General features: G+C 38.5%; 1 protein-coding gene across 2 annotated transcripts in view; it reads right to left on the bottom strand.

The window, feature by feature from the left end:
• Positions 1–2,185: 2,185 nt before the first annotated feature.
• The window catches only part of FCRL2 (Fc receptor like 2), a 30,545-nt gene continuing 14,658 nt past the window's right edge, over positions 2,186–18,072 (bottom strand). Inside the window, exons 8-12 of one of the 2 annotated variants that reach the window (XM_003258642.4) lie at positions 6,081–6,108; positions 5,317–5,402; positions 4,995–5,060; positions 3,317–3,345; positions 2,937–3,220 (exon numbers count right to left, since the gene is read on the bottom strand). In XM_003258642.4, the coding sequence (XP_003258690.1) occupies positions 3,182–3,220; positions 3,317–3,345; positions 4,995–5,060; positions 5,317–5,402; positions 6,081–6,108 (248 nt within the window). In that variant the 3' untranslated portion in view covers positions 2,937–3,181. Of the gene's footprint in view, positions 3,221–3,316; positions 3,346–4,994; positions 5,061–5,316; positions 5,403–6,080; positions 6,109–18,072 lie in introns of both variants that reach the window. The other variant, XM_012511489.2, reaches the window with a different exon arrangement.

Genomic DNA, 18,072 nt, shown 5'->3' with positions numbered 1-18,072 from the left:
GAGAGATATTTGCTTCAAGATTATTATCATCCTCATTATTATTTTTATTTTCATGCTGAATTTCTTTTCATATTACCATTAAAATGACCAAAGAAACAAAAATTAGGAGAAATGTGTGTAAGCACAATGGCACATGTAAAACAGAAATTTTGATAAGATTTCATGTAGATAGAACCAAATAAATGGAAATACCTTTGAGTGTCCCTGGGAAAGACCTTCATAGGAATTAAGCACCCTAAACATCCACCACCTAATTTCTCATCTCTGAGCATCCGGGACTGAAAGTTGGGATGTCCCATGGGGTTATCACAAAATGGGATAACCTCATCCCTGCAATTAACCCTGGAGCCAGCAGCTATCAGAATACTGAAGGCATGGCCATGGTGCCTACCTACAGCCATCACTGGACAGGACCAATGGCCAGTTAAAGGAGATCCCTGTTTAAATGTGCTTCTAAGGAGGACAGTCAAGCAGGTTGGGGTATTCTTATTATTCTCAATGTTTCATGTGTATTTGGGTTCAACAAGGTGTTTTTAAGTGATAAAGACACATTAATGATCCTTAGACAAGTCTTTTAAAAATTGTGTAAAACTTCTATTTTTAAAAAATAAAAAGTCCTTTTATTCCAATCTATCTATTCACGTGAAGGTTTCTCAGTGCTGACATCTGTAAAAAAGAAAATTAAAATAGAATCAAGGGTTGAGATTTTTGCAAACTTACATTCTATATCCCTAACACTTGGTTCTTGTAGATTTTCAATAAATGTCTGGTGAATCAGTTGACTAAATTTATTCATGGATACATGTTTCAATTCTAAAATGTTAAAAAGTACTCCATTGAGTCATTAAGAGGTGGATTTTAATAAAATTTACCTTTTTATGTTAATAATTTTTGAAAAAATCTGTAATTTATTCCCATAGTTTTGATCAGTTTTGTACCTATAATAATTCTAAAGATAATTCAATGCAGAAGAAATGTTTTAACACAGAGCCTTATGCTCACAGAAATTTTTTTAAATGAAAGTGATCAGTAAGATATTTTCAGAAATAAAGATGAATTACATTGCACCTAAAATTTTGAATGAAAAAATACCAATGAAAATGTGCATTCACAGCCATAAAATTAAAAAAAAATCACATGCATACCGTGAAGGGAACAATACAGGGCAAGGTGGGGATGGTTAATGGGTACAAAAAAAATAAAAAGAATGAATAAGACCTATTTGTTAATAGCACAATTATAACCTGTAATAACTTAATTTTATATTTTATAATAACTTAAATAATGTAACTGGATTGTTTTAAATGCAAAGGATAAATGCTTGGGAGGATGGATACCCCATTCTTCATGGCGTGATTATTACACATTGCATGCCTGTATCAAAACATCTCATGTACCCCATAAATGTATATACTTACTATGTATCTCATGTACCCCATAAATGTATATACTTACTATGTATCTCATGTACCTCATAAATATATACACTTACTACATACCCACAAAAATTTAAAATTTTTCTTTGAAAAAGAAGAGAACAATAGATGCTGGGGCCTAGAAGGTCTTTCCCAGGGACACTACTGGAGGGTGGAGGGTGAGGAGAGAGTGAGGATTGAAAAATTAACCTATTGAGGGGTGGGCGCATTGGCTCACGCTTGTAATCCCAGCACTTTGGGAGGCTGAGGTGGGTAGATCACGAGGTCAGGACATCGAGACCAACCTGGCTAACATGGTTAAAATCCATCTCTACTAAAGATACAAAAAATTAGCCGGGCATGATGGTGGGTGCCTGTAGTCCCAGCTACTCAGGAGGCTGAGGCAGGAGAATGGTGTGAAACCAGAAGGCGAGCTTGCAGTGAGCCAAGATCATGCCACTGAGCTCCAGCCTGGGTGACAGAGCAAGACTCTGTCAAAAAAAAGAAAGAGAGAAAGAAAGAAGAAAGAAAGAAAGAAAGAAAGAAAGAAAGAAAGAAAGAAAGAAAGAAAGAGAAAAATTCCCTATTGAGTACTATGCCAATTACCTTGGTAACAAAATAATCTGTACACCAAACCCCTGTGACATGCAATTTACCCATATAACACACCCACACATGTACCCCCTGAACCTAAAATATAATTTACAAGAAAGAAATAAAAGGAAAATGTGCATTCACAGAAAAAAGAAAATATGATAGTATCAAATCCATATTTATATTTTATTCTATATACTTACAAAAGTAATATCATAATTTATTGCAAATACTCATATTTACTGTGTCAAAAATCACATTTTTGCAACTATATGCATACCTTGGTGATATTGCAGGTTCAGTTCCAGACCACCAAAATCAAGCAAATGCTGCCATAAAGCAAGTCACACAGATTTTTTGGTTTCTCAGTGCATGTAAGTTATGTTTACACTCAACTCTATGCACATAAAGAAGAAAATCTGGAGGAAACGGCTAAATTCCTGGAAACACACAATCTCCCAAGATTGAACCAGGAAGAGACAGAAACCCTTGTAGACCAATATCAAGCACTGAAGTTGAATTAGTAATAAAAAACTTACCAACCAACACGAAAGCCCTAGACCAGATGGATTCACAGCTGAATTCTACCAGATGTACAAAGAATAACTGGTACCAATCCTGCTGAAACTATGCCAAAAAATCAAGAAGGAAGGGCTCCTGCCTAACTCATGCTATGAAGCCAGCACCAGCCTGATACAAATATTCTGGCAGAGACACAGTGGAAAAGAAAATTTCAGGCCAATATTCCCAATGAACATATTTGCAAAAATTCTCAATGAAATATTAGCAAACTGTATCCAGCAGCATATAAATAAGTTAATACACCACTATCAAGTCCTGTTCTCATCACCTCACAGTAGATGAAGGTGAGATCTTGTATCTCTTATTCATTCTTCCCTCAAATCTTTACACACTGATGGCTTAAGAGAAGGTAGCAGCAATAATTTCTTTGCACAGTGTCTGGATGTAGTAGCAGTTCAATGAATATTAATAGGTAAAAGAAGATATTGGAGAAGAAACATGATCAGAACAAAAATGATGACAGGAGGTGCCTCCTGAAGCACGTTCTGGCTGTGGCAGGTGATAAGCCTCAAGCATTTTCATAAGGTTTTATGGCAAGTCTCAATGATGCCCCATCCTTGTTGTTGATCTTCCCTTCTGATTCCTCCGTGTTATGATTTCTTCACAGCAGAGTAGATGACTTGGGAGTCCTGGGAGAGACATACAGGAATAAAGACCAAAGTGATCAAGAAAATAAATAGCAGGGAGGAAGGAAAGATGAAGAACTTCCAAGGAGTCTAGCTCACCTTGTTCTCCAGAAGTGTCCTGATGTGTGCTGTTAAGGAAAAAGTAATAGTTCTGAACTGTTGCATTCTTACTTAGGCCACGCTCCCAGACTTTATGCCCCAGGGTATAGAACTACTATGCTTAGTATGTGGAATCCCATTTTCTCCTGTTCTGTAAAATCCATTCTTAAAGTTGTTAATACTGAAGTCCTTCTAAGACTCTATCCATCTTCCAAGCCCTCCACCAGCACTTACTAACAAAGCGCTTCCTTTCTCTAATGCAACTTCCCATAGGTCATTATTGTCTTTATAATTTTTTCCTCTTGACTTCTCTGTTACAGCATTCTGTCAGGGCTGTTTCCTGTTCTTTCTCTATGTTCCTGAGACAACCAACCATGTGTGGTTCACCTCACTACATAGAAGGAAATTGGAGTAGAAGCATAGATAACAGAAGACAGACTCTGAATCACATAGTGTTTTGAATCTGGTTGCAGGAGCTGCTTAGTGATGTCTGCTTCTTTTCCCCTTTTTCCAGGTATGCATAGTGAGATAACATCCCTTTCCTTCCCTTGAAGATTTACAACTAGAGGGCTTGGAAAATGACTGCACTTTTTGATTCTGCTAGGCTGGTCAGATAGAGAAAGAGAATGATAGGGTAATCAACTCCCTATAGGAAGTTGAAGTAGCAAATCTAAGCAAGGCAGACAGAGGACCCACCTTCAGAGGCTCAGAGGAGAGTAGCTAGATGACCACTGACCAGGAAATCAGCCAAGCTGTCAACAGCCACTGGCTCCATCAGAGGCAACCAGGAGCACAGAACAAAGGACAGCTTTTAGGGTTGTTGGTATAAGGGTTGTAGTTTTAAGGGCACTGAAGCAGAAGTTTAAAGGACACTCCTCTGCACTGCTGCAGAACTCAGCAGTTCCTGCAAAGCTACATGTCGAAGTGAAAATTCTCTAGGTCATGTTGATTTATTCAGTTATTCCTCCCATCCCATATGAAGACTACAGATCCTTCAAAAGAGACACTTTAATGACCCTGTTCACCTGAGAGAATTCCTCTTGGACTTTAGACATGCTCACTCTTGCCTGATTTCCTTCTTTTGCCTTGAATCTTAGATTCTCCCTGACTATCTTACCCCATTCAAATGAAGACTCATTAGACCATCTCCCTATTTTTTTTTTTAAGTTTGCTTTCTTCACAAGAGCCTACCTCCAGGTGTCTCTTGCTCCCTTCTGGATCAACAGATTTCCTATCAAGGGCAAGCGATGTATTAAAACCTCTATTGCTGGCCGGATGCAGTGGCTCACACCTGTAATCCCAGCACTTTGGGAGGCTGAGGTGGATGGATCACTTGAGGTCAAAGTTTGAATCCAGCCTGGCCAACATGGTGAAACCCTGTCTCTACTAAAAATACAAAAATTAGCTGGGCGTGGTGGCGCATGCCTGTCATTCCAGCTACTCAGGAGTCTGAGAGAGGAAAATCAAGCAATTTTCCTGTCTCAGCTCACAGGCAGAGATTGCAGTGAGCTGACATTGCACCACTGCACTCCAGCCTGGGCAACAGAGCAAGACTCCTTCTCAAAAATAGATAAATAAATAAATAAATAAATAAATAAACAATAAAGCCCCTATTGCATACGATGCATCACTTTCCTGTGAATATGCATCTGACAAGAACCACTTTGCAGTTTCTCACCTGAGCCTTCTGGCTGCTGGATGCTCCAGACCCGAGAATAAACCACATCCACATCTACAGAGCCCACTGCAGGGAGAAGACAAGAGTTCACAGATGTTGGTGGCCAAGGGTTCACACTTCATACACATCTTCCCAGTTCCTGGTTTAATGATTATATCCTTCCTCTCAACCCCAATATGATTCCAAGAGAGTCATTTATTTATGGGGAATGGCTGGGCCTCAGGGGTTGGGGTGGCTACACCACCCACATAATGGTCTCCGCTCCTGTCTCCTCTTTCTTTTCTGCCTCAGCCTCAGAGCCCCTCCCAGTGGAGACACTCACCATTGACATACACTGGCTGCAGCTCCTCCATGTCTGGGGTTGGGCTTGAATAGGTGAGCTCTTGAGGATTTGGCCTGGAAGCCCCTCTGTGAGAAAGTGAATTAACTGCATGATAGAGTCCCCAGGGCAGTGAGTGAAAACAGGGGGGAGACTGGCTGAGGAGACAGCAGGTAGAAGCCCTGCAGTCATGGCTCTCTGCTTGGGTGATTTTATGGCCCTTTGTATAGACTACCTACTTCGATATGGCCAAAACTTCTGTTCCTTATCTTTGGCTTTTTCAAAAGTTATAAATAAGACAATGATACTGCTCCAGAATCATTTTTTTCTTATAAACTGTCATAAAACTTTGCCTGCCTTTTTCTCATTACTTTATCTCTCTCACTCCTTCTGGACATATACTACATACCTATAGCACAGTATGTCCCTGGAGGAAATACGCATTTTGTGTGTATGTTCATTCTTCTAAATATCTAACAAAAACTTACTTATACATTATAGGTATTCAATAATCTTGAATATATGAATTTATATATTAATTTAAATGTTTGTAATCCTATACAAGATAACACCAAGGATCATGTGGACCACCTTAAGACAGTGCCCTGGTGGTATAAATGTAATGCAGTAGAGACAAGAGTATTACAGAAAGATACCATGTTAATTACATAGCCTCAGTCTCAGCGTACAAGCAGAGTACAGTAGGTATTTAAAACTGAATGAAGGAGACCTCTAGAATTAAAATTTTTACTAGGAAGAGTTCTCACCTGGGTTCATTTGTAGCAGAACTTTCTCCTGAAATGCAAATAAAACAAAATTCATTTCAGAGAAGGAAGCTTTATCTCTTAAAATTTTGACATGATTTAACTACGTATACTCAGCTGGTAAGACATAGGATATAGAAGAGTAATCCAATTGTATTTCATCTAAATGGCTACTTATTTATTCCAACACAACTAGTTGTTAGTAAAATAATTCATTCTTTTTTTTCCCCACTGATTTAAAATGCCGCTTCAAATGGCAAACCCTTCATGCACTGGTAACTGTTTCTTGATTTTCTATTCTGTTCTATTGTCTCTGTCTATTCTTGTGCCTGTACAATGTTGTTTTAACTATCCTAATATATAACATATTTTAACCATTGATGACTAATTTTATTTTATTGCTCCTCTGTATTAGATTTTATGCAGCCATTCTTAATTTTTAAATGTTTGATATTTGCAACACTTAGTCTTTAGGAATGATCTTGGGGCTAAGCTGGATATTGACATTCGTAAGGCAAACTAGGCCATCTCTTGCACCATTTTGCTTTGTGGAGAGATGTAAAACAAGAAATGTAGCATATTAGCATAGATGTATCAGCTGTGTCTTTAAAGCGAATCCTCATAGTGATCCAGGAGATATTTTCTAGTCCTCCATTAATACCTCAAGAAACAATGCCACATAGATGTATATAGAGGCCACCCCAGCTCAAAAGCTTCATGCTTCGTAGAAATCAGTATCGCTTGTAACACCCATGAATGTGTGCGTGTAGCTTCCAGAGGTCACCACTGCAAGAGACATGCTAAATTTCGAGTTACATTGCACTTGGGGATACCCCAGTTGTGCTTCCCATCAGGCTTATATAATCGTGGTCAAAGTCCTCCCAGTTTAGGTGCAGTTTGCCAATCATGGAAAATACTGCTAGTAGCCCAGCCAATATTTCAACTTTGTTAGGCTTTACAGAAAACAGTGCTAGAAAATTAACTTTGATTTAGTTTGCCAAGGAGAAGGTAAAACTAAATTAGCTTGTTTAGTCTTCAAGGAAAGGAATGACCTCAGAATTGTCTACCAAGCCAAACTGTCATTAAAGCGTAAGTCAGGGGCAGTCGGTCATATTCAAACATGTATTAAATTAGTGTATATGTTTCCAACAATTCCTTCTTAAAGAAATTATTTTAAAATGGACTTCAAAAATAGTTCTACTATCTAAGCACTTTTGAATAATAACAAAATCTGATGATACATTGGTTCACAAAGAAAACCTCCAAAATATTCCAAAAATCGACATGGTACAAATAATATTCCTTGATCATAATGAAACTGGTAATTCATAACAAAACTATGAAAAAATTGACATATGTCTATAATTTGTCGATTTAAAGGAAGCAAGTCTTAAGCAACTGAATACATATGCAAATATAGAAAAAAAAGGAAGACTAAATATCCAATTTGTTCAAAAGAATAAAACTAACAAAAATAGAAGGCAATAACTAACAAAGATAAAAGCAGAATTCTAGAATTAGAAAGAAATATTGGTAGATCAAATAATAAATTCTAAGAGTTTTACCATACAGGAGATACAGGCACTATCTTTCTAGATAATTACATTTCAAAGGGATGGCTCCCAAGTCTTAGAGATAGACATTTCTGGGTTGTAAAACTGGCAAGAGGCTAAGAGAAAATTTATATCTCAAAGAGGCAGAGAAAGAATTTACAATTGCAAGTTTTCTAAAGTAAATGCTCTAAGAAAAGGGAGACGAGGAGCCTATAGTCAATCGGAGGACAATATTAATGCCAGCTTGGTGTGGGGAGGAGTGCCCTGTGTGGACACATGCCTGAGGAATCTTATGGAGCCTTGAAAAGCAGATAAAGGAACATTCATTTCAGGGGAGATATGGTCATCTGCCTGAGGCAGGAGCTGCATATTTACAGGTGGGTGCAATGGTGTGCAAGTGTTTCTTGTGGATGGATCTGAGCCCTGTGGAAGAGAGGCATAGCTTGAAGCCATTTAAAAATCTGGCCAAGGGGACTTCCTGAAGAGGTATAGGTTCCAAAATAAGGGTGGAGGGGAAGAGGAAGAAGGCTTTAGATTCTTAGAAACCGAAGAGAGATGTTAAGTGCTCAGCCGGAGATAAACAAATCACCTGCATCACAAGATGCAGGTAGGTAATGTTCATAGTTGGGGGCTCTGGAGAATCCAGAAACACACCCCCAGAATAGGAGCCGATTTTCTCAACCCAGAAAACCTGGAGAGTCAGCTTTTTTGGAGCCAGAGGAAATCAATGCCAACCATGCGGGCTTCAGAAACAGAAGAAAGTCGAGGAAAGAGAGAAACATCTGGACAGAACCGTTTCCATATCGCGGAAGGCTGGCCTGAAGAGGGTCTAAGCTGAGTGGGTGGGAGGTGAGTGCTTTAACTTTGAGATTCAGAAAGCTGCTTAATGAACAAGCACTCTTTGGAGAAACTATGTTTTTGTTGTTGTTTGCCTAAAATTATATAGGAGTGATATGGTGTGGCTGTGTCCCCACCCAAATCTCATCTGGAATTCCCACATGTTGTGGGAAGTACCCAGTGGGAGGTAACTGAATCATGGGAGCAAGTCCTTCCCGTGCTGTTCTCGTGATAGTGAATCAGACTCACAAGAGCTGACGGTTTTAAAAAGAGCCGTTTCTGCACAAGCTTATCTCTTTGCCTGCCGCCATCCACATAAGATGTGACTTGCTCCTCCTGGTTTTCTGCCATGACTGTGAGGTTTCCCCAGCCATGTGCAACTATAAGTCCAATTAAACCTCTTTCTTTTGTAAACTGCCCTTTCTCAGGTATGTCTTTATTAGCAACCGACTAATACAAGGAGTAAGTGGATAGACTATGGGCCTGCCTGCGATTTCAACCAGAGTCAGGGAAAATACGATCCTCTAAGACTGAGTGTGAATGGGCAGTAGGAAGAGGAAGATAAAAAATTAAATTTTATGGTTGCACTCTAAGAGTACCCTTGTTCAATAAATCAGTTATCATAGCAAAAATTAATCAGTATCTCAGGAGTAAACTTAGCAAGAAATGGTGAAAGCCTATATAAGTAAAACTCTAAAATACTATGACTCAAAATTTACCAAAAGTAGACATACTCTTGGATAGAAACATTTCTCATTATAAAGCTGTCAATTCTTCCATAATTAATCTCAAAATTTAAGAGAAACCTAACAAAAATACTTTCTTGAGAGACACTGGTTATATTGTTTGTGGGGAAAATAAATAAGCAATAATATCCAGAAAAGTTCTGTAAGAATAACATAGTCATGATGGGAACAATCTTGATGGAAGAAAAAAAGTATTGTTATAAAGTGAAGGCATACAAGTCACACACACAAACACACGTATGCACATACTGACATACACACAAACAGCATAAGGCATCAAAGATAGATCTGAATAGTATCAGATATTTCGTATAGCTGAACTGCTTTTATCCATAACATTTCTGTCGCCGTGTGTGTGGGGTTTTTCTTCCCCATACCAGTCAATTTTCCAACTCTTAGGACACTAATTACAATTAAACTCAGTTCTGACACTACTCAGAGTTAGTGCAGACCCCACAGGTAAAGGAGTGTGTCCCGCGAAACTGCCCCCAACTCCAGATGCCAATAATATGTCATGGGCCTCATATCCTTCTGACCAAATGACTATAAATTGGGGATTCCCAGGACTCTCTCCTCAGTTTCAATAATTTCCTATATAGAACTTGAAGAAACACTTCAGTTACTTTTACTGGGTTATTACAAAGGATGTTATAAAAGATACAAATATACAACCAAATGAAAAAGTTTAGGTAAGACAATATCTGGAAGTGTACTGAACACTGGAGTTTCTGTTCCCAAGGAAATGGGGTGCTCTACCCTCCCAGTACATTGATGTATTCACCAACTGGCAAGCTTGCCAAATCCCATTGTTTAGGATTTTTATAGCAGTCCCATTACATAGGTATGATTGATTAAATCATTGGCAATTGATGGTTAGATGAATCTTCAGTCCCTCTCCTGTCCTCAGAGGTCCAGGGGTGGGGTTCGAAGTTCCAACCCTCTAATCGAAAGGTTGGTGTTTCTGAAAACCAGCTCTCATATTGAAGCTATCCAGGAGCCCCTTTGTTGAGAGTCATCTCATTAGCATACCAAAGACACTCAACACTCAAGGAATTCTTAGAGTTTTAGGAGCTCAGGGGTCAGGAACTAGGGACAAAGACCAAATATATTAAATAATTTCTTCTTATATCACAATACCATAGGATATTATAAAGGCACCACTGTACTTTAAAAAGATAATTAAATAAAGCACATAGAAATAATGAAATAGCTATCTGAAAAAAGATTAGATTCTAGTTCAGTACCTTTTCGAAAAGATTTCTGGATGTGTCACAGGTATTTGAACCAGAGCAACTCCATCTTGAATAGGAGTTGGGTAAAATGAGGCTGAAACCTACTGGGCCCCATTCCCAGACAGTTAGGCATTCTAAGTCACAGGATGAAATAGGAGGTCAGCACAAGACACAGGTCATAAAGACCTTGCTGATCAAATTGGTTGCAGTAAAGAAGCCAGCAGAAACCCATCAAAACCAAGATAGAAACAAGAGTGACCTCTAGTTGCCCTCACTGCTACACTCCCACCAGTGGCACGATGGTTTACAAATGCCATGGCAATATCAGGAAGTTATCCAATATGGTCTAAAAAGGGGAGGCATGAATAATCCACCCTTTGTTTAGCATATCATCAAGAAATAACCACAAAAATGGGCAACAAGCAACTCTTGGTGCTACTCTGCCTATGGAATAGCCGTTCTTTCATTCCTTTACTTTCTTAATAAACTTGCTTTCACTGTACTGTATGGACTCACCCTGAATTCTTTCTTACTTGAGATTCAAGAACCCTCTCTTGGGGTCTGGATTCAGACCCCTTTCCAGTAACAGATGGATCAAAAATTTAAGCATAAATATAAAGTGATACAATTCTAGAAGAAAATATGGGCCTGGCACAGTAGCTCACACCTGTAATCCCAGTACTTAGAGAGGCCAAGACTGGTAGATCACTTGAGCTCAAGAGTGCGAGACCAGCCTGGGCAACATGGAGAAATCCCATATATATAAAAAATACAAAAACTAGCCAGTCAAGGTGGTGCATGCCTGTGGTCTCAGCTACTCAGGAGGCTGAGGTAGGAGTATCACTTGAGTCCAGCAGGTTGAAGTTGCAGTGATCCGAGATTGCACCACTGCACTCTAGCCTGGGTGACAGAGCAAGACCCTGTCTCGAAAAAAAAAAACAAAAAGAAAGAAAGAAAAGGAGAACTTTTTTATCATCTAAGAATGGGGAAGACCTTCCAAAATAGGTTACCAAACCTAGAACCCATAAAAGAAGATACTGATAAGTTAGACCACATAAAAATAATTATTTTTATAGTAAGAATTTCAATACGAAAGGCAATGCAAACTGCAGACTGGGGACCCTTTTCACTATTCATACCTCAGACAAAGAGCTAATATATTTAGTATAAACAGATCATCTACAAATCACTAAGAATGAGACAAAAAACCCAATGTAAAACGATGAAACTATGTGAACAAAGAGCTCACCATAAACAGAAACATAAATCAAAACTACAGGGCAGTAATGTTTCTCAATTGAGAAACAAGCAAAAAAATCAAAACTTAACAATACTTTGTGTGGCTGGTATGTCATAAACAAGCGTGTTTATGACATGTCCTTATGGGAGTATAATTTTGTACAACTATGAGTAACCCTGACAATATCTATCAAATTAGAAAGGTATCTAATTTGAATATAGAAATTTTATTTATAAGAATTAATTCCACAGGCATACTGTACATGTAAGAAATGACATCTAAAAGAAAAATTATTGTAGCATTGTGTGTCATGGAAAACAACTTGAGATCATCTAAATCTCCATTAATAGGTAATCATTAACATTAAGATAACTATTGCAAATCCATGAATAGAATCTTTGCCTCCATTAAAAAGATGTTACAGTTCTATACATATTTATATCAAACAGTTCTCAAATAATATTCACAGAAAAGTGAAGTGTAGCACATAGTATGTTATTATTTGTGTGAAAATAAAGAATATGTATGTATACAATGACATCATGTAAGTCTAAAATATCTCTGGAAAAATAAATGAGATATTGCTAAGAGTGGGAGCCTCTGAGGAAGGGAACCAAGAGGTCCAGGAACAGGTGTGAGAGAAAGGATTACTTTTTACTGTCATATTCTTTGATATTGTTTGAATGTTTTACCAGATGTATTTGTAACATATTTATTCAGTTGTTTATTTTAAAGAAAAAATAAAAGATATTGGGCCACTCTGAAAGGGACTATGTTAATAGTTTATTTTAGTTTATTTTAGGTTGACATAGAGGTATCATGGTCCTCATGATAAGAGATTAGCCAATGAAAGAAAGCATTGCTTTCATTAGGCAACAGCCACTGCCTTGCCCTTATATTTCTATGCTGTGCAAAGCTCAAAAGTGAATGATTTAGGGTATGGCTAATTTATGTAGGGATCCGAGGACCTTCATGGAAGGAAAGGGATCAAGACGCTGACTTTCTTTAGTTATTAGATCATCTTTTGATAAATTGAGGTGGTCCCAATTAAGTCATCTACTTGAAAGAAAGAATTGTCTTAAATGAAACTCACCACGAAATAAATTGCCAGTTTGGGATATCTGGCCAGGCCTGGTGACTCATGCCTGTAATACCAGTGCTTTGGGAGGCCAAGGAAAGAAGATCGCTTGAGCCCAGGAGTTCAAGACTAGCCTCGGCAACATATAAAGTCACCTCCAGAAGTAATTAAAAAGTTAGCAAGGCATGGTGATGCATGCCTGTGGTCCCATCTACTTGGGAAATTGAGGCAAGAGGATCACCTGAGCTTGGGACATCAAGGCTGCAGTGAGCCATGATCATACCACTGCACTCTGGCCTGAGTAGCAGAGTGACACTTTGTCTGAAAAAAAAAAAAAAAGGTTGGATATCTGAAGGTCAAAGCCATGACCTGAAATTGAAAACTTCTGAAGCAGCCTAATTTTGGAAGCAAATTTAGTAGAAAATAATTTTGTGTGGTTGTGAGCTTGTAAACTAAAAAGTAATAGGAAGATAGTATGTGAGGCAATACATATGTTAATTAGCTCAATCTAGCAATTCCACAATGTATACTTATTTGAAAACATCATGCTGTACATAAATACATGCAATTTTTATCTGTCAATTAAAAATCAATTAAATTTTTTTAAAGTTACAAGAGTGGAAGTGCAGGTCAAAAACCATGTGGTAGATCCATGCGGTAAAGGCTCCCAATTTGTTCCTGTCTTCTTGTATGCATTGTCTTGCAATGTGACTCTGTCATTTGTCAGCAAAGAGGTAGACACTATTTCTCTACCACTTGCATTTGGTTATGACCATATGACTTACTTTTTGATCAATGGGACTTTTTGATCAATAACAACAGTGACAAATTAGGAGGCTTATATTAGTACTTGTCCTTGCTTGGGCACATTTATAAACTGAATGTTTGTGTCCTGCCCAAATTCCATATATTGAAGTACTAATGCCAAATGTGATTATAGTTGGAAATGGAACCTTTATAGAAGTAATTAATTTTAAGTGAGATCATAAGAGTGAGCCCTGATACAATAGGATTAGTGTTTTTATAAGAAGGGATGGGTTTAAGGGTACAGCAAACCACCATGGAACGTGTATACATATGTAACAAACCTGCACGTTCTGCACATGTACCCCAGAACTTAAAGTATAATTAAAAAAAAAAGAAGGAACAACAGAGAATTTGCTCTTTCTCTCTGCATGTACACAAGAATAATTCGTGTGAGCACATAGCAAGATGGTAGCTGCCTGCAAGCTAAGAGAAGAGGCCTCAGAATGAAACTTATCTTGCTGGTATCTTAACCTTACACTTCCCAGCCTTTAATTTTGGGGGCCGGGCGTGGTGGCTTGCACCTGTAATCCCAGCACTTTGGGAGGCCGGGGCAGGTGAATCATGAGGTCAGGAGATCGAGACCATCCTAGCTAACACGGTGAAACCCCGTCTCTACTAAAAATACAAAAAATTAGCCAGGTGTGGTGGTGGGTGCCTGTAGTCCCAGCTACTGGGGAGGCTGAGGCAGGAGAATGGCATGAACCCGGGAGGCAGAGTTTGCAGTGAGCCTAGATGGTGCCACTGCACTCTAGCCTGGATGACAGAGTGAGACTGCGTCTCAAAAAAAAAGGAAAATTAGTTTTTGTTCTTTAAGCCACCCAATCTGTGGCATTTTGTTGTGCTATCTCAAGAAGACCAACACAGACACCCTACACTGTCTTCACGGGAAAGAACAACTATTGTCTTTTGTAAGTATAAAACAGTTGAAGATGGGCTTCGTGTATCATGGCGTAGATCTGAGGTAACTTTCTCGTTTTGTAGGTGAGGAAACAGAGCGGAGTTGGTTACCCAAACAGAGGGTGGCCATTTCACCCCTGAAAGAGCAGTGATGAGGCAGGAGGCTCTATAAAAGAATGAGGAACTGGGAAAGATATTTTGGGAATAAAGTAGCAGAGAGGGGTGAAGAAGTGTAATATAAGACTTACTTAGATCATCTGTTTAAAAAATAAAACTTCCATTGAACTTGAGAATACTGGCTTGCACAAAAGGGAAAAAATACCTAGGAATACAACTAACCAACAAGATGAAAGAGCTCCACAGCAAGAATTACAAAACACTGCTGAAAGAAATCAGAGATGACACAAACAAATGAAAAAACATTCCATGCTCATGGATAGGAAGAATCAATGTTGTTAAAATGGCCACACTCTTCAAAGCTATTTACAGATTCAAAGAAAACTAGAAAACTACCAATGACATTGTTTACAAAATTAGAAAAAAAAATCTAAAATTCATTTGGAACCAAAAAAGAGCCCAAATAGCCAAAGCAGTCCCAAGCAAAAAAAATAAAAATAAAAAAGCTAGAGGGATAACACTATACAACTTCAAACTGTATCACAAGACTACAGTAACCAAAATGGCATGGTACTGCTACAAAAACTGACACGCAGACCAATGAAATGGATTAGAGAACACAAAAATAAAGCCATACATCTACAACCATCTGATCTTCTACAAAGCTGATAAACACAAGCAATGGGGAAAGGACTCTCTATTTAATAAATGCTGATGGGATAACTGACTAACCATATGCAGAATATTGAAACTGGACCACTACCTTTCACTATATACAAAAATCAACTCAAGATGGATCAAATTCTTAAATGTAAAACCTAAAACTATAAAGATTTGATATGGTTTGGCTGTGTCCCCACCCAAATCTCATCTTGAATTGTAGTTCCCATAATCCCAACGTGTTGTGGGAGGGACCCGGTGGGAGGTAATTGAATCATGGGGCTGGTTACTCCCATGCTATTCTCGTGATAGTGAGTTAGTTCTCATAAGATCTGATGTTTTTTTCCCCCTTTCCTTGGCACTTCTCTCTCCTGCTACCCTGTGAAGAAGGACATGTTTGCTTCCTCTTCTGTCATGATTGTAAGTTTCCTGAGGCCTTCCCAGTCATGTGGAACTGTGAGTCAATTAAACCTCTTTCCTTTGAAAATTACCCAGTCTTGGGTGTTTCTTTATAGCATTGTGAGAACAGACTAATACAAAACTCTAAAAGAAAATCTAGGAAATGCCATTCTGGATATTGGCCAAAGAAAAGACTTCATGATGAAAACTCCAAAAACAATTGCAATAAAAACAAAAAAATTGACAAATGGGACCTAATTAAACTAAAGAGTTTCTTCACAGCAAAAGAAACTAACAAAGTAAATAAACAATCTATAGAATGGAACAAAATATTTGCAAACTGTGCATCCAACAAAGGTTTAATACCTAGAATCTACTAGGAACTCAAACAAATCAATAAGCGAAAACCAAACCACCCTATTTAAAAATGGGTAAAGGACATGAACAGACACTTCTCCAAAAAAGACATATATGCAGCCAAAAATCATATGAAAAAATGTTCAATATCACTAATCATTAGGGAAATGTAAATCAAAACCCAATGAAATACCATCTCACACCAGTCTGAATGGCTATTAAAAAGTCAAAAAATGAGATGCTGGTGAGGTTGCAGAGAAAAGGGAACACTTAACACCTTGTTGGTGGCAATGTAAATTAGTTCGGCCACTGTGGAAAACAGTCTGGAGATTTCTCAAAGAACTTAAAATAAAACTACCATTTGGCAAGGGGTCCATTACTGGGTATATTCCCGAAGGAATATAAATCGTTCTACTGTAAAGACACCTGAATGCATATGGTCATTGTAGCACTATTCACAATAGTAAAGACATGGAATCAACCTAGATGCCCATCAACAGTATACCAGATAAAGAAAATGTGTTACATATACACTATGGAATACTATGCAGCTATAAAAAATGAGATTATGTCCTTTGCAGCAACATGGATGGAGCTGGAGACCATTATCCTAAGTGAATTAACACAGGAACAGAAAACCAAATATCACATGTTCTCACTGATATGTGAGAGCTAAACACTGAGTACATATGAACACAAAGAAGAGTACGACAGACACTGGGACCTATTTGAGGGTGGAGGGAGGGAAGAGAGTGAAGATTGAAAAGCTACCTATTGGGGCCAGGCATGGTGGCTCACTCACTCCTGTAATGCCAGCACTTTGCGAGGCCGAGGTGGGTGGATTACTTGAGGCCAGGAGTTCAAGACTAGCCTGGTCAACATGGTGAAAGGCTATCTCTTCTAAAAAAAAATACAAAAATTAGCTGGGCATCATGGCAGGTGCCTGTAATCTCAGCTACCCAGCAGGCTGAGGCAAGAAAATCGCTTGAACCCAGGAGGTGGAGGGTGCAGTGAGCCAAGATTGTTCACTGCACTCCAACCTGGGAGACAGAGACTTTGTCAATAGAAAGAAAGAAAAAAAAGGAAAGAAAGAAAGAAAGAAAGAAAGAAAGAAAGAAAGAAAGAAAGAAAGAAAGAAAGGAAGGAAGGAAGGAAGGAAGGAAGGAAGGAAGGAAGGAAGGGCTGCCTATTTGGTATCATGCTGATTACCTGGGTGACAAAATTATCTGTACACCAAACTTGCAAGACAACCAATTTACCTATGTAACAAACCTGCACATGAACCTCTTGAACCTAAAATAAAAGTTGGAAGTAAAAAATAAAATACTGGCTTAAATGTTTACTATGTGGAAGAAAATTAATGAGTTCCAAAATTTACTTCACCTGTTGTAGTAGATAAGCGTAAGAAAGCATTTTACAAGACCTTGTCTCCCCAAAAAGGCACACTTAAAAATAACTTTTGATAATTACAGATAATATATGTAAACCTGCCATATGTGGTTGACACAATAATAGGGGCATTGGTAATTTTTTTTGACTTGTGAAATATTAATAGGGCTCAGTATGACAAATCACTCTGATTTGTCTAAATTCTTGACAAATTAGAAATAATATGTTACAAAAACATATAGTCATGCTGAAAATGCCAAAAGACGTGGCAGCTTAAGGATTATGTTGGTTGTAAAAGGTAGATGCCTTCAAACTTCCAGTAATGGTTAATGAATGCATTTGAACCATCTTCTACTAAGGACAACTAGAAAGGCTGGGCAAAAGAGTTTTCAAGTCTGTTTATAAACATTGAAGTGGTAATAAGATAGTGAAGAACTGCTGAGAAAAGAGAGTAGAGAGGATCAGAGAGCGTGAGGATAAGCCCACCCAGCATGGTTTTGCCCTTCCCCTGACCATGCCAGAGCACACAGCCTGGGGGCCAGGGACTTGCCCAGCCCAGTCCACCATGATGGCACCTAACACTCCTCCAGGGGACCTGAGGTTGGGCTTACCAATTCTGCCACTATCACCACAACTGATACCTACCCGCATGCACCATCTGCAGGTCTGGAGTCTGACCTGCC

This window comes from Nomascus leucogenys, chromosome 12 (genome assembly GCF_006542625.1).
Source record: "Nomascus leucogenys isolate Asia chromosome 12, Asia_NLE_v1, whole genome shotgun sequence".
NCBI lineage: Eukaryota > Metazoa > Chordata > Mammalia > Primates > Hylobatidae > Nomascus > Nomascus leucogenys.
The sequence above is the reverse complement of the archived record's forward strand: the minus strand, read 5'-3'. Positions and strand labels throughout refer to the sequence as shown.